Raw genomic sequence first — 23,092 nt, 5'->3', positions numbered from 1 at the left:
GCTCTAGAATTTGGTGACAACTTTCATGACAATTAAGTTTCCCAATGTAAGAGGCTTGTCATGGCAAGATATTAATATAAGGAATGGGTTTATTTTTTTAAAAATCTTGAAGCCAGTGGTATGATCTAGGTGACTTTTTCCAGATATGCATTTCTTTAAAAAAAAAAAAACATAGCCACATAGTTTGAAAAGTCTATAATTCTACAAAATGTGTTTTAAAAAATATTCAAACTATCTCTCAGATCAGGAATAAGACAGTGATGCCCACTTTTGCCACTTTTATTCTACAAAGAATTGGAAGTCCTAGCCACAGGAATCAGACAAAAATAAATAAATAAAAGATATCTAAATTGAAAAGGAAAAGTAAAACTGTCACTGTTTGAAGACAACATGATATTATACATAGAAAATCCTAAAGACACCACCAAAATAATACTAGAGCTCATCAATTAATTTAGTAAAGTTGCAGGATACAAAATTAATATACAGAAATCTACTGCATTTCCAGACATTAACAATAAACTATCTGAAGAAGAAACTAAGAAAAAAATCCATTTACAATTGCATCAAAAAGAACAAAATACCTAAAAATAAATCTAAGAAGGTGAAATACCTGTACCTGGAAAACTTTAAGACACTGATGAAAGAAATTAAAAACAACACAAACAGGTGGAAAGATATATGGTGCTCATGAATTTGAAGAATTAATATTGTTAAAATGACCATACTACCCAAGGTAATTTATAGATTCAGTGCAATTACTATTAAAATACAAATAGCAATTTTCACAAAATTTGTATGGAAACACAAAGGACCCCAAATAGCTAAAACTATCTTGAGAAAAAAGAACAAAGCTGGAAGTATCATGCTCCCTGATTTCAAACTATATGATAAAGTTACAATAATCAAGAGTATGATGTCTGTTTATCACTCATTCGTGTCTCTTTGTGACCCCATGGACTATATAGCCCACCAGGCTTCTCTGTTCATGGAATTCTCCAGGCAAGAATATTAGAGTGGTTGCCATTCTCTTCTCCAGGGGATCTTCCCAACTCAGGGATCAAACCTGGGTCTCCTGTGTAGCAGGCAGATTCTTTACCATCTGAGCCACCAGGGAAGCCCAACGAGTATGATACTGGCACAAAAACAGACACATTGATCAATGAAACTGAAGAGAGAACCTGGAAATGAATCTATACTTACATGAACAGTTACTATTCTACAAAGGAAGCAAGAATATATAATGCAGTAAAGATAGCCTCTTCAAAAAATGGTATGAGGAACTCTGAACAGCTATAGTCAAAAGAATCAAAGCTAGACTACTTACTTATACCATGAACAAAAAGAAATTCAAAATGAATTAAAGATTTAAATGTAGGACCTAAAACCATAAACCTCCAGAAGAAAACACAGGCAGTATATACTCTTTGATACTGGTCTTAGAAATTTTTTTTTAAATAAAGGGGTAAAAAGAAAAATAAATGTAACTTTGCTGTTGTTGCTATTTAGTTGGTAAGTCATGCCTGATTCTTAACAACCCCATGGGCTGTAGCCGGCCAGGATCCTCACTCTATGAGATTTCCCAGGCAAGAATACTGGAGTGGGTTGCCAGTTCCTTCTCCAGGGGATCTTCTCGACCCAGGGATCAAACGCATGTCTTCTGCATTGGAAGGTGGATTCTTTACCACTGAGCCACCAGAAAAGCTCAAATTTAACTACAACAAAGTAAAAAAGATTTTTCAAAGCAAAGTAAACTATCAACAAAATGAAAAGTTTCCCTTTGAACAGATAAATATTTGCAAACTATATATCTGATAAAGGATTAATATCTAAAGTATACAAAGAACTCATGTAACTCAACATAAAAAAGAACCATTTAAAAAATGGGCAGAGGATCTAAATAGACATTTTTCCAAAGAACTACAGATGCCCAACGGGCACATGAAAAGTGGTTCAACATCACTAATCAACAGGGTATAAATCAAAACCACAATGAGATAACACCTCACATTATTCATAACAGCTACTACCAAAAAGACAACAAATGACAAATGTTGGCAAAGAATGGAGAAAAGTGAATTCTCATGCACTATTGGTGGAAATTTAAATTGGTGCAGCCATCATAGAAAACAGTGTGGAGATTCCTTGAAATTTTTAAAAAATAGAACTATCATATAATCCAGCAATTTCACTTCTGGGTAATCCAAAGAAAACAAAAACACTAATCATAAAACATATCTGCACTCTTATGTCCATTTCAGCATTGTTTTTACAATAGCCAACCTAAGTGTTCATCAGTGGATGAAGATTAAGATGTGCTATATAAATACAATGGAATGCTACCCATATAAAAGAATGAAATCTTGCCATTTGTGACAACATGGATGGACTTAGTATTATGCTAAGTGAAATAAATCAGACATAGAAACACAAATACTGTATAATTTCACTTATAGGTGGAATCTAAAAACCAAAGCAAATTAAACAAACATAAAATAGGATATAGGAAACGATCAGATAGTGGCCAGTGGAGAGTGGGGTAGGAGAGGAAAGAAATAGGTGAGGGAAATTAAGAGGTGTAAATTTCCAGTTGCAAAGTACCAACAGGTTTGAAATGTACAAAAAGGACAGTGTAGGCAATATAGTCAATAATTATGTAATATCTTTGTATGGTAACATATTATAACTAAGGCTGAGCATGGTGATCATTTGAAATGTATAGAATATTGAATCACTATGCTGTGTATCTGAAACTTAATAGAGTATTGTAGGCTATTTATACCTGAAAAACACACCAAAAAAGCAAACTTATAGAAAAAAAGATCAGATTTGTGGTTACTAGGTGCTGGGGGTAGGTGGAAGGAGGGGAGATTGAATAAAGTAGCCAAACGGTACAGATTTGCAGTTACAAGTAACTACTAGAGATATAATTTACAACACAAGGAAAAACTGTTTCCATTTCTTCAATTTTGTATCTATATGAGATAATGGATTTTCACTAAACTTACTGTTAAAATCATTTCATGATGTATTTAAATCAAATTGTGCTGTACACCTTAAACTTATACAGTGCTGTCTGTCAATCATATCTTAATAAAACTGAGGGAAAATATAACAACTACAAACCCAGGGGGAAAAAAGAAAATATTCAAACTACAGTGTGAAAAACAGTACCCATGTGGCACTATTTCCTGCTCCCCAGAAGCACTCATTTCATCTTTTAACTTCCTTTTGGGTATTGATCACTGTATCACTAAATACTGTGGTTATATTGCTGCTTCCTGGTTTTTCTGTTTTAACATAATCTACTGGCCTCTCACCATGGAAGATGAGAACTCGGCTCACGTTCATACAGAAAGACAGCTCTCCTACATGCCCGTACTACATTCACACCACTCTGTGTTCATATCTTACCATATGCTATGAAGTTTTGTTGTCTGAATGTAAACATGAAGTTTACTATAAGTTTATAAACCTTACTGATAGCTGAAACACTGTAATAGTTATATTTTATCAAATTTAAGATTGCATTAACTATAGGATGCAGTACTGTGATAAGAACCACTAAGAAAGGGAAAAAAACTATGTCAATTCAACTATGATGTAATGCCTTCTCACCACTTAGATCTGCATTTAGTGGTTAGACTTACTGGGTAACCCATCTGTTTTAAACCTTTCTTTCCTGTATCCTGTCTTTTTTTATCTGCTCTATTTATGGGGAATTTTCCTCAGATTTACCTTGCAAGCTTTCTTTTGATATTTTCATTTCTGTCTTACTTTTAGTTTCCAAGGCTTATTGTTGTTCCTGAATGGTCTGCTATTATTAACACTCTTGTGTTTATTTCATGGAAGCAAGATCTCTTCTAATCCCTAATATCTATGAGACATTAATGATAATTTCTTATCAATTTTTCTTCTGTCTAAATCAACTTTGTTTCTTGCAACTTTTTCTTTCTTTGGATGTTTTGTATTTGTCTTTAATATAAGCTTTTCTCAAACAGTTTGTGATCTTTGGCTGTTCTTTAGTCTTTAAGAATGGGGCACTAGAATCATTACATATTATTAACTGCCAGTATCATTGCAGAGTTTCACTATTATCGGCCTCTTTAATGGATACCACCTCGTGTCAATATCCTTAAATCCTTCTCTGGATGGTACTCTAGGTCAGATTATGCAGATAATTCTCTTCCAGTGTCCTGTTCAGAAGGGGAAGAAAACTAGAAATACAGGTTTCTCTGGCTTCCCTGGTAGTTCTACTGGTAAAGAATCCACCTGCAATGAAGGAGATCCCAGTTTGATTCCTGGGGCGGGAAGATCCCCTGGAGAAGGGATAGGCTATCCAAAACTCCAGTATTCTTGGGCTTCCCTGGTGGTTCAGACAGTAAATAATCTGCCCAAAATGCGGGAGACCTGTATTCCATCCCTGGGTTGGGAAGATCCCCTGGAGGACGAGATGGTAACATACTCCAGTACACTTGCCTGGAGAATCCGCATGGACAGAGGAACCTGGGTTCGCAAAGAGTCGGACATGACTGAGCGACTAAGCACTGGCTATTTTAAAACAGAACTTTCCTATGAAACCTTTTGAGAGCCGAAATGACATAAAGCAAAGAAGCAGTAACCTTAGCACACCTGCTAACAAATGCACAGAATAAATCAAGATAAAGCATAGATTCTCACAGACACAGCTCAAAGCTATGGTGGCTTGATGAGATGCTGAGTGTAGTTCCCAGGAAAGAGCTTGGTGGTGCCACTCCCACTGCTCAGGGTGCCCCCTGCCTCTTAACAGCTCCATGCAAAACAAATGCTGAATGCCATTTTTGCTCTTCACCTTGTTTTGTACAAGCAAAAATCCTCTTCAGATTTCTTTCAGAAGAGCAAAGTGGTATAAAGCAAACAGTTGTATGTAAACCCATCATTCTATGACTCTCACAGCCTCAACTCTACTTGGAGTTCCTCATGATCTTTGTTTTATCCTCTTTAGAAAATAAATTTCTAGTTCATATACACCTGGGATGTACAGGGCAAAAATCTTTCAACCACTCTCCTGTATTCAGTGTTACACTGAACTCTCACTTCCTGAGCCTGGTAGAAGTTCTGCAATATAAACCAAGCTCTCCTCTTGGCTTTCCCCATTGCTAACTTGGTAACCAGTATTTTCAGCCTCAGTCAGTCACTACTTATCCATCTACTTCCCAGTTTGCAACTGCAAAACCACAAATGTTTGTTGACTTCTCTCCCATTTTCTTGTATTTATAGATTAATCTGCTGAGTCTGGAAAAACCACAGAGCCAGGGCTTGCCGTGGTGCTTGTTCTTGAGGTCTGAGCTCCTCACTAGCTGGCTCCATCAACAGACACCTTTCCTGGAACCTCAAACATAAACCAGTGGTGTGAATCTCCTACATTTTACAAATGTATCTAACAGTGTGGAAATTTCAAGCACAAAAGAGGTTAAAATAGAGATTCTCAGCAGAGAATGCTATGCCATAATCTTAATTTCCCCTGTAAAATCTACCATGTTTTTTTTTTTCCTTCAAGCCTAAATTTACATGATTAACAGTTCTAAAAATGTTTCATTTTGATATTTGGCAAAACTAATACAGTTATGTAAAGTTTAAAAATAAAATAAAATTTAAAAATAAAATTTAAAAAAAACATAAAAAATAAATAAATAAATAAAAATGTTTGCTTAATTACAGTACTAGCTGTAATGTTTATTGTGCATTCACTGTACTAGGAAGTCTTATCTAGTACTTTATATTTTTGTTAATTTAATTCTTACAACCAAACTTGAAGTATTTGTTCTCATTCAATTAATAAAGAATGTGAGTTTTGAAAAGTCAAATACCTCTTCCAAAGTTGCCTAAGTACCTGGGATTTGAACTCAAAGATGAAGGTGTTCACCATATAACACACCATCTTCCCAGACTGCATATATCCATTTTAGCACAGACTATAAATACCAATACATATCCATGATCTAGAAATTTGGTTCATTTAAAAAATACTTATGCATCTATTTGTGAGGGAAGAGTGAATCTCCTTTATTTACAGAGAAATTGTATCACCCTGTCATAGCAGTTTCCAAAGGAATCTGTGAAAAATTGGCCAAGTCTAGATCTTTTAAATGTAAAGTCTTCCACAAATGAGTAAGCATCTGACTCACGTTAATTCTACAGCATTAATATGCTGGCCAAAGACTCAATAATGGAAAAAACAATCTGTACTTGAAATATCACTTGAGGTTTAATTAGCACAATAAAAATGAATTGGAAAGCATGAATAGCCAAGGCAGGATAAACCATTTGCCAGGCACTACTTCCTGGCTTAATAAGATTTGAAATCAGCACAAGTACAGAGCAAAGCTCAGCAATGCCTCCAAGAGCCTCCAGCACTATGGTAATGGGATCCTGATTTAAGTTTCAGGATCTTTACACTCTGAGAAACCTCACTAGAGATAAGAGATGACCAGCTGCCCGGACATAAGAGACACCTCTGAGGCCTGGAAGAGCCCAGTAAAGGAGGCAGCTCATCAATGTATTGGTTAAGGCCCTGACAAACAGATGTCAGTTAGAATCAAACTCAGTCATTAGCTGTTTATTTATAATACTTGGTAAGCTTTCAGTTCTTCATCTAGAAATAGGGATACTGAAGACATCTACTTTCTAGAGCTTTTAGGATGGCTAATAAGATACTATGGAAAATATTTCAGATAATGTCTAGTGCATATAAAGCCCTTAATAAGTATTAGCTATTACTGTTATTACTGGAGAGGTGGCAAGAATACACAGAAAAACTATACAAAAAAGATCTTCACTACCCAGATAATCACGATAGTGTGATCACTCACCTACAGCCAGACATCCTGGAATGTGAAGTCAAGTGGGCCTTAGGAAGCATCACTACGAACAAAGCTAGTGGAGGTAATGGAATTCCAGTTGAGCTATTTCAAATCCTGAAAGATGATGCTGTGAAAGTGCTGCACTCAATATGCCAGCAAATTTGGAAAACACAGCAGTGGCCACAGGACTGGAAAAGGTCAGTTTTCATTCCAATCCCAAAGAAAGGCAATGCCAAAGCATGCTCAAACTACCACACAATTGCACTCTTCTCACACACTGGCAAAATATTACTCAAAATTCTCCAAGTCAGGCTTCAACAGTATGTGAACCATGAACCTCCAGATGTTCAAGCTGGATTTAAAAAAGGCAGAGGAACAAGAGATCAAATTGCCAACATCTGTTGGATCATTGAAAAAGCAAGAGAGTTCTAGAAAAGCTTCTGCTTTATTGACTATGCCAAAGCCTTTGACTGTGTGGATCACAACGGACTGGAAAATTCTGAAAGAGATGGGAATACCAGACCACCTGACCTATCTCCTGAGAAATCTGTATGCAGGTCAAGAAGCAACAGTTAGAACTGGACGTGGAACAACAGAATGGTTCCAAATAAGGAAAGGAGTACATCAAGGCTGTATACTGTCACCCTGCTTATTTAACTTATATGCAGAGTACATCATGAGAAATGCTGGACAGGATGAAGCACAAGCTGGAATTAAGATTGCCAAGAGAAATATCAATAAACTCAGATATGCAGATGACACCACCCTTATGGCAGAAAGTGAAGAAGAACAAAAGAGTCTCTTGATGAAAGTGAAAGAGGAAAGTGAAAGAGTTGGCTTAAAACTCAGCATTCAGAAAACTCAGATCATGGCATCTGGTCCCATCACATCAAAGCAAATAGATGTGGAAATAATGGAAACAGTGAGAGACTTTACCTTTTTGGGCTCCAAAATCACTGCAGATGGTGATTGTAGCCATGAAATTAAAAGATGCTTGCTCCTTGGAAGGAAAGTTATGGCAAACCTAGACATCTTATTAAAAAGTAGAGACATTACTTTGCCAACAAAGGTCCATCTAGTCAAAGGTATGGTTTTTCAGTAGTCATGTATGGATGTGAGAGTTGGACTATAAAGAAAGCTGAGCGCCAAGGAATTGATACTTTTGAACTGTGGTGTTGGAAAAGACTCATGAGAGTCCCTCGGACTGCAAAGAGATCCAACCAGTCCATCCTAAAGGAAATCAGTCCTGAATATTCACTGGAAAGACTGATGTTGAAGCTGAAACTGCAATACTTTGGCCACCTGATGCAAAGAATTGACTCATTTGAAAAGGCCCTGACTCTGGGAAAGATTGAAGGCAGGAGGAGAAGGGGACGACACAGAATGGGATGGTTGGATGGTATCACTGACTCAGTGGGCATGAGTTTGGGTAAACTCCAGGAGTTGATGATGGACAGGAGGCCTGGCGTGCTGCAGTCCATGGGGTCGCAGAGTCAGACACAACTGAGCGGCTGAACTGAACTGATTTACTGTTATTGGGCTTCCCCAAAGGCTCAGTGGATAAGGAAACTGTCTGTAATGTGGAAAACATAGATGTGGGTTTGATTCCTGGGTCGGGAAGATCCCTGGGAGGAGAAAATGGCAATCCACTCCAGTATTTTCCAGAAAAATCTCATGAACAGAGGAGCCTGGGCTATAATCCAAAGAGTCACAGAGTCAGACAGGACTAAGCGACTAAGCAAGCAAGCAAGATTACTGTTATTACCAACATTAATATGAATATTTAGCTTTAATTGGTACATCTGAATTTAAACATGTGCATATCTTACATTTTGTCAAATTTCTTAAAATAAAAATAACAAAGCCATACCATGATATCACAAAGAAATGAAATGTACTCAAACAATCATGGGAACTATAAGATCAATGGAAGTTAAATGGTTCTTTTAGAGTAGGATTTCTTAGCTTTTAATATACTAATGTGCATAGTGAACATCAGAGTTATAGAATTTTCTATAGTTTTTTATTTCTTTAATCTTGGATTTTTTTTTTTTCATACACAGAGCATCTCAAGAACTTAGGAGTTGCACAGAATGTAGGGTGGGGAAACTTTGGTGGGCTAGATGATGACTCAAGCTCCTGTCAGGTTTAAGAATAAATAGTTGTACAAGCAAAAATCCAAGACCCATGTCTAAACCCTTGCTACTCAAAGTATAGTGTATGGAACAAGGTGTTTGTTAGAATGTAGACTCTCAGATCCCAACTCATACCTGTTGGAAAGGAAGCAATTTTTGCGGGGGAGCTGCATTGCATAGCAGGCAGGATTTAAGTTTCCTGACCAGGGATTGGACCCATGCCCCCTGCAATGGAAGCATGGAGTCCTCACCCCTGGACCACCAGGGAAGTCCCAAGAAGCAATTTTTTTTTTTTTAAACAAGAACTGCTGGTGATTCACGTGCACATTAAAGCAGCTTGGGAAGCACAGATCTAAAGAGAGTCAGCCTTTTCACTGGAGAGCTGATGATTTTCTGCTGAGGTCTGCTGGCTGGTATATCCTTTCCAGCCACATCCAGGTCAACAGCCATCGACACTGCTTCATATACTGGTGCACACTTCTTAAAAGTTGATGATATTGACTAGATCACTAATTCAAAGTACGTGCATTCTCAATTCCTAATAATTGAGGAAAACTAACTTCTAAACTTTTTGAAATATCAACTCAACTTTGCAATAAATGAGATGGGTCAAGTTTGGGTTTTAATTTCAATATCCATCTGCAGGTCTGGATTATGTTCTTTTCCACCTCATTTTAGTGAGCCTGAGCTCTGTTCATTTCTTATTAGATCATCACTCCCTGGGTATACAAATATTCAAGTAAATTATGCTTTTTGTCTGCTTTCTGTCTTCTCTCCACTCACTTTCTATCTTCTTGGCATATCTTCCTATTTTTGTGTCCCCTAAACATATATATTTCACTGCCAGGAATGAAGCCAAAATGAGCCTGACCTATTTAGAAGTGGCTGCTTTACACCTGGTTGCAAAATGACAGAAAATTAGCAAAGTGACTTTCCAAGCTCAAATGGGAAGCTGTGCTTCTGGGCTTGTGTGAGCTGTCATGACAGTGACAGCAACCACAAAACTTCTAAAAACAAAAATCTGAACAGCTGCTGACAGCTTAGAAAAAACAGCTTTATTTGCCTTCTAAGAAGATAAAGAAAAGCAAGGGTCCACTGTGTGGCTTGCTGTATTTTAGTGGATAAAAACCAGTCTCTAATAAAAGGAAGCAAAGCAATAAACTAGACTTTGTAAATGTTTTTCAGAAAAAAAAAATCAATCCAGCTAAGATGCTAGGGAAATAAAGTTGTTTACCAATCTAAATTATACATGGAGTATTAATATAGCATTTCATCTTCTGTGAATGCTAACAAATCTGAATTACTATCAGTCTGTTTTCCTGGTTTAAAACAACAAAAAAAGGAGTATATACATATATGCTAAAGAAATATGCATACTATAAATTATAGGGGAAACAAAAGTAAACAAAAAATAAATCATTAACATCAGTTTACCTCAAGGAAACAGGCCTCTCTTCCTGGACACCTGTGACACAACCTTTCACAACATAGATAATATTTTGTTGATGTTTCATAAGGAGGCTCTACACTAAAAGTCCAAAGGTTGGTAAAGTGAAAAACTGAAATTGCCATTATACATAATGAAAAAATCAAAGGCAAACCTAATTTCAATCCATGGGACTGTTAAGGGTATCTTATATAATAACTGCACAGACATTCAACCCTCAACTGGAATTATCAGCTTTTATTGACTATGGTTATTTAACATATATGCAGAGTACATCATGCGAAATACCAGGCTAGATGAAGCACAAGCTGGAATCAAGATTGCCAGGAGAAATATCAAGAGCCTCAAATATGCAAATGACACCACCCTTATGGCATAAAGTGAAGAGGAACTAAAGAGCCTATTGATGAAGGTGAAAGAGGAAAGTGAAAAAGCTGGCTGAAAACTCAACATGCAAAAAACGAAGATCATGGCATCCGATCCATCACTTGATGGCGAATAGGTGGGAAAAAATGAAAACAGTGACAGACTTTACTTTCTTGGGCTCCAAAATCACTGCAGACGGTGACTGTGGCCATGAAATTACAAGATGCTTGCTCCTTGGAAGAAAAGCTATGACCAACCTAGACAGCATATTAAAAAGCAGAGATATTACATTGCCGACAAAGGTCTATATAGTCAAAGCTATGGTTTTTCCAGTAGTCATGTATGGATGTGAAAGATGAACCATAAAGAAGGCTGAGCACCAAAGAATTGATGCTTTTGAACCGTAATGTTGAAGATGACTCTTGAGAGTCCCTTGGACTGCAAACCAGTCAATCCTAAAGGAAACCAGTCCTGAATATACATTGGAAGAACTGATGCCGAAGCTGGAGCTCCAATACTTTGGTCACCTGATGCAAAGAGCTGACTCATTAGAAAAGACCCTGATGCTGGGAAAGATTGAAGGCAGGAGGAGAAGGGGACGACAGAGGATGAGATGGTTGGATGGCATCACTGACTCGATGGACATAAGCTTGAACAAGCTCCAGGAGTTGGTGATGGGCAAGAAAGCTTGGTATACTGCAGTCCATGTGGTCACAAAGTGTCGGACACGACTGAGCAAGTAAACAACAATTCACTGTGGGGCCAGCATGTTCCATGGTAACTAGTTACCAGTAAAACAGATTGAGGGATTTGACCCAAAAGAACACTGCCTTTTAACTACATTTGTTGCCTCCTCAGAACCAAGCATTTCATCCACTAGTAACACCTCCTAAAGACACTCTCTTCCAGAAATTTAAATCATAATTACAGAAAAAAAAAATTAAAGTATAAAGTACGCTGTTTTGTAATAATTCCATCCAGCCAGGGGAAAAGACCAAAAGGTTTGTACGGCAAAACTAATCACTAAAGATCAACCAAATGCATAGGAACTAAGTACAGGAATTTAGAATATATAGTGTTATAAATAATGTCATTGAAAAACACTAAAAGAAGTAGTAGGAACACTTCTATGTGGAGTAATAAATCAGCACAGTCTGGAAAAAGAACCATTATTCACTAGCACTTGTGTGATTCAGTTTCTGTCTTCAGAACTACTGCTCATAATACCCCCTTTTTTCTGATTAATGTGGAAATTTTACATGAATATGTTTTGTTGCCTTGTAATTAATAGTTTTCCTAAGGTTAAAAGGGACTTGGTGGAGAAACAGACCACAACATGTTTCACAGCATGAATAAATTTACAGTAATTCACGGCAGGAGGGGCTGTTAAAAAAATATTGTGAGACATTTCAACTGTGCTGTGAATGGGAACGGGAACTGTGCAGTTCAACTTCCCAGCCTTGCCTACTGAGCTCACTCAATCACTAAGGGCAGAGGAGAAAGAAGAAAGGATATTCTTTCAAAATGCAAAAATGACAAACATTTCGATGGGAACTGCAAAGTGCTAAAATATGAAATAATTTGGCTGGAAAAATATAAATGTTTAACTCATCTCTACTTAACTGACATATCTGGAACATTATATAAAATATCTAGTCCAATCTGATCATTAATATAATGCAGTTCATGCATTTATTAATTGATCAATTCAGCAAACATTAATCAAGTGACTGTTATGTTCAAGTGATACATCAGGCACCATGGAGGATGTGTTTTTGCTTATTAAGTGGAGCGAATTTGGGGACTTACCTGGTGGTCCAGTGGTTGAGAGTGTGCCTGCCAAGGCAGGGACACAGGTTCAATCCCTGGTCCGAGAACTAAGATCCCACATGCTGCAGGGCAACTAAGCCCATTCACTGCTAAGCTGGAGTTCTAGGACCCATGAACCACAACTAATGAAGTCCGTGCATCTAGAGCTTGTGCTTTGCAACAAGAGAAGCTACCACCATGAGAAGCCCATGAACTGCAACGTGGAGTAGCCCTCGCTGGCAACAACTACAGAAAAAGCCCTCATGCAGCAACAAGGACCCAGCACAACCAAAAACAAATTAATAAATAATTTTTAAAATGTAGAGAATTTGTTCATCATATAATGCTTACACAGTTCAGTTCAGTCCAGTCACTCAGTCGTGTCCGACTCTTTGCAACCCCATGAACCACAGCACACCAAGCCTCCCTGTCCATCACCAACTCCCTGAGCTTGCCCAAACTCATGTCCATTGAGTCCGTAATGCCATCCAACTATCTCATCCTCTGTCGTCCCCTTCTCCTCCTTCCCTTAATCTTTCCCAGCATCAGGATCTTTTCCAATGTGTCAGCTCTTCGCATCAGGTGGCCAAAGTATTGGAGTTTCAGCTTCAACATCAGTCTTTCCAATGAACACCCAGGACTGATCTCCTTTAGGATGGACTGGTTGGATCTCTTTGCAGTCCAAGGGACTCTCAAGAGTCTTCTCCAACACCATAGTTCAAAAGCATCAATTCTTCTGTGCTCAGCTTTCTTTATAGTCCAACTCTCACATCCATACATGACCACTGGAAAAACCATAGCCTTGACTAGACGGACCTTTGTTGACAAAACAATGTCTATGCATTTTAATATGCTGTCTAAGTTGGTCATAACTTTCCTTCCAAGGAGCAAGCGTCTTTTAATTTCATGGCTGCAATCACCATCTGCAATGATTTTGGAGCCCCCAAAAATAAAGTCAGCCACTGTTTCCACTGTTTCCCCATCTATTTGCCATGAAGTGATGGGACCGGCTGCCATGATGTTAGTTTTCTGAATGTTGAGCTTTAAGCCAACTTTTTATTCTCCTCAATGCTTATACAATGCAATACTAAAAGGGGAAGTTTTTCAAGAAAGCCCACCTTCCAAAGAAATTAAATCCCAATAGCTCTTTTTTATTGAAATTAAAGTATTACCAGTTGCAAACCAAATGCAGTGGCCATAGTTACTGGCAAATTGTTGGGTTTACAATGATGAAATACATAAGCCCATACTTCTATGAATTACTCTTAGAGTTAGCTAACAAGTTTCATTAAAAAAAAAAGTGGCAATAAGATAAACTCCATCAATCTGTGACTTAAGCACAATAGATATATAGATATCTTTTAAAAGTTTGCTGAGGGTGAGACTTAAAAGAAAAGCCAACTAACCATTAATCTATGTTTTAAATAAGACTTGAAGACTTGAGGATATTATCCAACTTATCCAACATGGAATTTCAGAGACAGAATCTAAATCCAACAGTCTAGAATAATCTGATGCTCAATCTAACTTCTCCTAAAGAACCAAAGTTGGGAAACTGTTGTGAGGAAAATTAATATGTGACTAAGCCCCAGACTTCAGTTTCTCCCTCTCATCTCAAATCTCTAGAAATTACATCGATTTTTTAAATACACAACCATATTGAAAAATAAGAAGCCATTGTATTGTTGTATAAGAACTATGAGAAACTGCTGAACAGAAGAAAGTAGGGAAATGAAATTGAAGGAAAACAGCACAGTTCGAAACAGACACGAGTATGTACTGCAACAAAACAGGGAGGCTGCGGTGCTGACCTGAGACTGGAGGTGGACTACAGGGCACAGTGGGGCCTCCCCTCCACCAAGTCGAGGGGTGATTGGTTAAGAAAACAAGAAGAAGTGACAAGAGGAATAAGCTTTCCTCATCCCACCCTGGCCCTCCCACCTCAGGCACAGCATCCAACAATTGCTGCAGCTGCCCCCAGGTAGAAGCAATGAGTAGGGAAAGTTTACAAGAGAAAATCAGTCATGCTAGGTACTGAGGATACCCTAGAGATAAGATGAAACACTATATGGAAAAGGGTGTTTCAATCATTTTAAAAAAAAGCATCACTAGAGATTTCAGAAATTAAAAATTGATTGGCAGAAGGAAAAATTCAGTAGCTGGAGAAATAGCTGAAGGGCAAAGTAGTGAGTAAACAGGCCCCCATTATGCAGCACAAAAGAACCGGCAGATGGAAAGTATTATAGAAAGAGTGAGAGGTATGGAGAGAGGAGCCAGAAGTGTAAATAACCATCTAAATAAATTAGAAAATTCTTCCAGGACTGAAGATGTGAATACTCACACTGAAAAAGTACACTGAATGTCAAACAAAATAAAATTTTAAATACACACACACATGCCTAGTTACACTGTAGTCACATTTAAGAATAACATGGATAAGGAGAAAATCCTAGAAGATTCTAGAGAAAAAAGAAAAGCATGGGCTACCTATCAAGAAAGAAGTATCAGGCTGGCCTTGGGCTTCTCATCAGCAATGCTGAACACAGGGAAAATGTGGTGATATCTGCAAAAATCTGAGGAAGTTATCTTGAGTCTAAAATTTTACACTCAGTCAATTCCAATGAGAAGAAAAAATACAGGCTGATTTTCCACTGGGCAAGAACATGAAGATTTTTTTTTTTAATTTATCTGAAAGAAATATTAGAAGATACACTCCAGCAAAAAGAAAAACCACTCCAAGAGGAAGTAGTGGAACAAAATTCCAGGACATACAAAGAAATAGTAAATCCTCAAAAACATCAAGTAACAATCTAAAAATAAAATCTCACATAATAACAATCTGAGAGAAGGGAGGTGAAAGTACAGGGAAGTAAAAGCATCTTTTCTCATCTTGTTGGGTATTCTTTCTGGATACTTACAGAAAATATGTTTAAGTATGTGTGATAAATATTTTGGCCTTATATAATTTATACAGGAACAATTTATAACTTTCAAACAATTAAGAAAAATAAAACAATGGCCAGTATCAGTGGAAGGAAAAGGAATATTCTTATAGAAAAATAGGCAAGATATAAGTAAGCAATTCAATGAAGAATAATTACAACGTCCAAAAAACAGAAGATACTCAATAGCAATCAGGAAAATGCAAACTAAAAAGTAATGACATACCATTTTTTTAGAGATACAAAAAATAAGAAGCTTGCTATAAGGTACACTTTGCTCGGGTGGCTATAAATTGGTACAATCACTTTTCAATGTACAAATCATATTAACCAAAAATTCTGTTTCCTACTATGTACTCTAGAAAAGCCTTTGTATCTATATGTATGTAGAAAGATTATGTATGAGGATACTTGTTGAAATAGTTTTGTAATAAAATGGGAAATGCCCATCAATATGGAAAATTTAACATAATCAAGATATATTCTACCATGAATAGCACACAAGGATTTAAAAGATATGCTAGATCTATGGTTACTGATCTGAATGATCACAAACAAGCAAAAGACAAGTTTAATATGCAAATGTAGGAAATTATTTTTGCAAAAATTTGTGTTAATAGTATTTGTGCAATTATAAGAAAAAAACCTTTGGAAAGAAAGTAAAAGTCAGCAGAGAAAGAACATAACAGCTTAAGAACACATACAAAAAAGTCTGTTAGTTCATCTTTTCTAATGTTGCTTTATGAAAAGCATTGTTGACACTGAAATTAATTTTGAATATGACCATAAAAGTAATCATTCAGTCCTAATCAATCAACCAAACACATGCCCTCTAGCAGTGGATTCAAGGCCTCACTCTTGTACACAGAGTTCATTGACTAATTTGTAGGAAACAAATTCAAAAATATTAAAAATTGACAAATTGATCAGGAAACATTAGAACCAGTTCACTCCTATCCCTCCCCTACCCCAATCACAACAGTCTATCAACAACACATTAGGTGGGTGTATTATAGGAATGTTCTCAAGACAATATGGTCAAAAGTTAAAAAAAAAAAAAAAAGAATTGGTTTCAGGCAAGGGCAAAGCAGACGTCTATTAAGAGCCTTTTGTGAAATCAGAGCAGGAGTCAGATGCTTTCCCTTTCCCCTCTTGGTGGTTGCTGAAACAGTGTGGCCACAATAGCCGTGGGGACTTGGGAGCCAGCCAAGTGGCCAGGTGACTCAACATTCAATTTCTTGTCCCTCTAGGCGATTTCTCTCAGTGGTACAAATTTATACCAGAATAGAGAACAGTTATCAGGAAAAGATAGATATTAAAAGCTTTTTTTTTTTAAGTACTGGCTAATAAAGAAAGCTGAGAGAAGTTGACAAGGGACAAAGCTTTATTCCCCATTGTGAAATCAAAGGGCCCTCGTTACAACACAAATCTGGGGAAAGGGTAACTGCTGTCTTCTAAGACTCCTCGGGGGAAGAAACAAATGCTTATCATTCCTTTATTACATTCTCATTAAAAATGTGCAGCAGCTATATTTTCCTTAAATAAAAATTGACTCCAAACAATAGACTTCTCTGAAAATGAAGACTTGAAAGTTTATGGTTAATACACAGATTCCCCTCAGACAAGAACCAGGTGCTACATGACAGTCTGCTGTGTCACCAGCCACTGGGCCAGAAGATCACATTTAATTGTGAACTGATTAACTGGTTGACTGATTAAAATTTCAACACAGGAATAATATGCATATGTGGGTACTACAGAGGTATGTCCTTAGAGCCCTCAGCAGTAAAATTCTAACCAGAACCCTTGGATTTTCCTTTCTTGTAAACACACTGGCACTCACAGAGCTATAATTTTATGATATGGTGCCCTTTTAAATTCTGGAAGTACAAATGCTGGGGAGAGAAATGGGGGACAAGGCTAAAGGAGACTGTAAACCCAGACATGGGAGAAAGCATGTTTAAGGGCACATTTGTGGCACCCCACCAAGAGACACTGACATCTGGGACCAAGACAAGTTTAAGGGAATGTTCTATATTGAATCATATGTTCTCATGCTGCCAGGACACATTATCCCCTGGGATCCTTCCTCTACATCAGTAGTACCCAACACTCTTGGTACCAGGGATCACTCTCATGGAAGACAATTTTTCCACAGAGTGAGGTTGTGGGGAGGGGGGTTCTGGCAGTAATGCCAGAGTGATGGGGAGCAATGGGGAGCAGTAGATGGAGCACTGACCACTCGCCCACTGCCCACCTCCTGCTGTGCAGTCTGGTTTCTAATTGTGCAGTCCACAGTCCCAAGGGTTGGGGACCCCTGCTCTACATAGCCTGGGTGCCAACCAAATATATATGGCTAGTGAAGTACCACACTCTCAGCAGATACTTTTTGGATGGATGGATGGATGGATGGACAGAAAAATGAACAAAGAAACAAAGGAATAAACAGTGTACACTTTTTCTGCAGGCTTAAAATCATCCACTGAGCATTAATATTCTACTTGCAAAGAATGCTCAGCAAAGCTGCTCTCAGCTACTGCACACAAACGTGGCCCAACCCAGTAGAGACATCCACAGCATATATACAAAATCTGGGTAATAGTAACCTTCACAGTCTCTCTATCACACAATGGCAATTAGATAATTAATAGCAAATAGAACTCATTGATTTAAAGGTATATTACCACAATGGGGTATCTGCAGGTTTGCCAGTGAAATATTCTTGCTGTTTTCATCCAGACAGTACAAATCCTGAGTTTCTGGACTAGGTTTAGTCTCTTGAAGAGTCTTGATCCACATAATGTCACAGGAGCACGTAAATGGGTTGCCCACCAGGATCCTACATGGAACAAAAATGAAATCCAATCAGCCTTCTCTTTCTCAGTTTTAGCTATAGAAGTGTCTAACAAAGCACAATAACATTATGAATTCCTTCCAGCTGGCAATCTGTGGAAGACACACCCATCTTTATAGTATAACTACTTATTATTCACTCATTAATTGAACACTGATCTTCTGCTATGTGTAAACACCCCATAGAGGCTAAAGGATGCAAAGTGATATAAGGCCTTTCAGACCCATAGGGAAACAAGATAGGAACAGAAATAACCATAATGTAGTATGGAAAACAATGTCTCATAAGATGGAGAAAAATAAGATGCCATGACAAATTTATCAGAGTTATTACACTGTTATGAAGATCTTAAGGGAAGAAGCCAACGTTAAGTTTTCAGGAACATCAACATACTGACTTCTAACCAGGTTAGAGATTCAAGTGTTACCACTTAATAAGTTCAAACTTCAGTGGAGGACAGAGCAATTTTATCTGAATTAAAAATGAGATTATGAATACAAGACAAAAGTGTGAGTGCCAGGAGGGTATACTCCCGGCTTTCCAAATGACACGATCACAGTCCAGTTTGACTGGTGCAAGAAAGTCAAATTGGAGTGAATGTGACTGATGGAACCTGGAAGGAAGCTCTCAGACATCTTTCTCTCTCTCTTTCTCTTTCTCTCTCTCTCTCTCTCTCTCTCACACACACACACACACACAGACACATACACACGCGCGTGTGCCCATCCCAAGCTCAGGTTTTCTGAGAGCAAGGGCAACTGAGCTACAGGCTGAGCTACTTAGCCCCTTGTCAGAGGGTGTTCACAGAGAAAGCCACCATTCAGACATGCTGCCTTGGACTCCTGTGGCCTGTGATTGGTAAAGGAGGAAGTAGTCAAGAGGAAAATAAAAACCACAAGAAAAAAATCTTTAAATGCTTTTTTATAATACTCAGTGGCCTATTTAAGATGACTTCCATTTATGGAAATGAGCCTTTAAATGAGGCCATTTAAAATCATTATGTAGGCTCTGCCTGGCATTAACCACAATACTTGAGATTTCCTTGAGGACAGGACCTGGGCTTTGCAACATCATTTACTCCTGTGGTTTTCTGGTTGGATTCTAAGAATCTTACAGAATCCCTGGAGACTTTTCCAGAAGTTTCTTTGGGGAAAATGTGGTCAAGGCATATTCATTTAATTTGTGTTGGCTTGACAGCCTCCAAATATCCCTCCAACACCAAAATAAGAGTTGACACTACTAGGTATGGAATATGCCTTTGAATCCACAATGTTTAAACTCCAACTAAGTTGTTTCCTGGTGTTCTGAATCCATGAAAAACTAAGAAGGAATAAAGAAGCAAAGGGATCTTCAATTATAAATACACCAGTGTTCATCCGACCATACAGCACAGGCAGACAGCTGGCTTCTTCTCTCACACACTGAGCAGACTTCTTTTGCAGTGATGGTTAGAGCAGGTTAGAGTTAATCTGTTTAGGCTTCTACCTCTTCCACTGGACAGCAGAGTCCTGGAATGCACAAACCTTTCTCCTTACATCCCCATGGCCTAATGTCATGTTAGTTTGATTTGTAACAGGCACACAGTTAACATTTGTTGAGTGACTTGATCAAATATGCTACAGGGAGAATATTGAGACATGTGAAAATGAAACCAGAATCCAATTTTTAACCCATCACGAAAAGTCTGTGCAGTGATGCTCAAAATTTTTATACAAGTAGCTTACTCTACTTCACATGTCTTCCTTAAGCTTTGTATGCCCAGCCCTAAGTTAGAACCTAACTCAAATGGCTCAGATAGTAAAGAATCCACCTGCAATGCAGGAGTCCCAAGATAAATCCTTCAGTTGGGAAGATCCCCTGGAAAAGGAAACGGCAACCCACTAAAGTATTCTTGCCTGGAGAATTCCAGAGACAGAGGAGCCTGGTGAGCTACAGTCCATGGGGTCGTAAAGAGCTGGACACGACTGAGCACGCATGCACAGGCTTCATTGCTAACATAGGCCAACAGAAGCCTCAGTGGCAAAACTAATACAATTATGTAAAGTTTAAAAATAAAATAAAATTAAAAAAAAAAAATCCTCAACTAAACTCTTGGTGGGTTAGAAAACCAGTGTTGCCACCTTCTGGATTATGTTTATTCCAAAAGAGTTGCCACCACGTAACTCTCTTTATTACCTAACTCATTAACTTGGTGTTGCTCTACTAGTGGCATCTTCTAATCTGCACAATTTCTTTGTGAATTAGAGGTGGACCCTACGTCCCAGGCCACATACAGGTTAAGAAAAAGTTATTGCCTAGTATTCAAAGACCTGGTCCACCTTTGCTCATTTCTGACACACACATCCTGGGCTTTAGGGTTCTTTGCGTAGGAATGTCAACAGTTTATACTTGCTTCACAGTGACAGCACAAGAATTAAGAGGACTTCCCTGGTGGTCCAGTGGCTAAGACTCTGAGCTCCCACTGCCCTGGTTCAATCCCTCATCAGGCAACTACATTCCACATGCCGGAACTAAAAGATCCCAACTAAAAGAACTGGCAAAGCCAAATAAATAAATGAATAAGAATTCAGCACACTTGGAAATGCTGGCTATCAAAGATCAATAAATTTCGATGTTTTTCCTATCATTTTACAACAAAAGGGATTTAGGCATGAGGATAAATCCTGAATGCAGTGACCGACCCTATAGGAAGTCTCACAAAGATAGATGGGTAGGGAGAGGGTTGTCTCTACTCCAGTGTTCATTAAGGGCCAGTGGGCACCGTCATTTGGAGCATAAACCAACAGTGCCTGCTGGCTTTGCCCACTGGTATTAATATTTACTCCTTGAATGCATTTGCTCTCCATTAGGCCCTGGACAGAACAAAAACCAAACCAATGCTATGAGATGTGTAGCCATATTTTTCACATACAACCCTTGTCTTTTCCTCTCCTTTAGAAAACAAGTCCTTTATGTAAAAACAACATTTAAACTCATCATAAATGATACATTACTATTGAGATTTCTATTTTTTTATTGCTGAATCATACACTAGTGAAGGAATAAAAAAAGTAGCCCACAATTAAGAAATCGTTTTTCAACTCATTTTCAAATTTTGATATAAAAATAGATTTGCAGCATAGCTTATTTTTAAAAATACTTAATTACACTTTCCTTTGAAATTATTTTCTGCAAATGCCATACAAAATTATTACTTACAGCTCAGACAAGTCAAGGTGACGAAAATGTTTCCTAGACAAAATCGTCAGTTTATTTCGGGTAAAATTGCTGAAAGGAATCAAAAACATTAAATGTGAATTACAAGCGTACATTTCCGGAATAAAGTATTTAGAATTTTTTTTCAAAACATAATTTTATTTGATCATGGTTCCTGCCTTACTTAGATCCAGTAATCTCTTTCTTTCACCTTGAGATATCTTAGTTTTTCCTGCCTCTGCTATAATTCTTGCTTGAAAGTGGGGTTGGGGTGGGGGGTTTATAATTTTCATAATGTCTATTGTAAATCTCTTTTTTACCCAAAAGTTTATTTTCCATATTCTGAGCCAAGTTATATACCTCCTAGAGATATTTGACTTTCTGAACAATTAATAGGAGGATTAAACTAAATTAAATTTAAAGCAAAACTCACTAGATGAAAAGATACTTCAAAAATAAAAAGCATCATGAATATTCTGAAATATTAACATGACACACAAAATTTTGAATATTAACTGAATTTAATACATCCTAATCAAAAAGATAATACCTATTGATTAACTCTATGTGCTTGCTTTTAAATGACTTCCAAATAACCAAACAATTTCACAATGAGAACAATAAAACAAAATACCAGATAAACAAAGAATATCTCAGATTTTGTCCAGAACAAATAGTCTAGCAACATATCATTTGAAGATTTGGACCATCCAGACAATGAAAATATGTGCTATTTGCGACTGAAAAATACTAACAAATTTACTGACAAGTTTCAAATATATATTAATAGTTTCATTTAATGAAACAGGAGTTTTAGTTTCCAGTGTTCCGTGCCATGAGACCTTGAGCTGGGGAGTTCAAAGCATTAATACTGGCAGCTGACTCCTGTGAATTTGTTTACTGGTCGAATTTATTTTAAAAGGGTGCAATGCTTGGGCCTCTAGACATGTGTTTAAATAAGTAACATAAATGTAAAACAAATATTAGCTTTTACAAAACAGCTGAGCCTTCAACAGTTTGCGATGAGCCTTCCAGTGTATGATTCCAGTTTAGCAAAGTGAGCACTGGGCTGGGAGTCAGGTAAACATGGGAGAGCTAAGAGGAGAGCAATCTTGGCCGCACTGAGGCTACTGTGTTGTATCCATCCCACAAAATCATGGGTCAGGGTCTCCTGGTATGTCTGGCCAGTTTCCTCCAGAGAGAAGTTAAGGACCAGGAGGAGCTAATATATGAACAAACACTAGTCAGTGGATGGATAAAGAAAATGCCACTTTGGTAGCTCATAATTCGAGAAGGTACATGGCCACGTCCAGCTTAATTCTGTATTGAGACTTCCTCTCATTCAAACTTCACTCACACCAAGATGCCCTCTTTCTTCTTTGCTGGCATCTTTTCTCTTCACACTGAGTGTAAAGTGCTCACCCACATGAAAAAATAATCCAGAGGAAAGTTGTAAAATGTGCCCACATAAATCTTTTCTTTTGGAACGTGAATTACGAATG

At 37.7% G+C, this 23,092-nt stretch overlaps 1 protein-coding gene across 7 annotated transcripts in view; it reads right to left on the bottom strand.

Moving 5' to 3' along the window:
• The window catches only part of NTRK2 (neurotrophic receptor tyrosine kinase 2), a 400,572-nt gene that overhangs the window by 335,801 nt on the left and 41,679 nt on the right, over positions 1-23,092 (bottom strand). For all 7 annotated transcript variants that reach the window (XM_025281959.3, XM_006080618.4, XM_006080619.4 and 4 more), the window contains 2 exons: positions 21,594-21,662; positions 18,226-18,380 (listed from right to left, as the gene is read on the bottom strand). In XM_025281959.3, coding sequence (XP_025137744.1) covers positions 18,226-18,380; positions 21,594-21,662 — 224 coding nt within the window. The remainder of the gene's footprint in view (positions 1-18,225; positions 18,381-21,593; positions 21,663-23,092) is intronic.

The sequence above is a fragment of the Bubalus bubalis genome, chromosome 3 (genome assembly GCF_019923935.1).
Source record: "Bubalus bubalis isolate 160015118507 breed Murrah chromosome 3, NDDB_SH_1, whole genome shotgun sequence".
In the NCBI taxonomy this organism is placed as follows: Eukaryota; Metazoa; Chordata; class Mammalia; order Artiodactyla; family Bovidae; genus Bubalus; species Bubalus bubalis.
The sequence above is the reverse complement of the archived record's forward strand: the minus strand, read 5'-3'. Positions and strand labels throughout refer to the sequence as shown.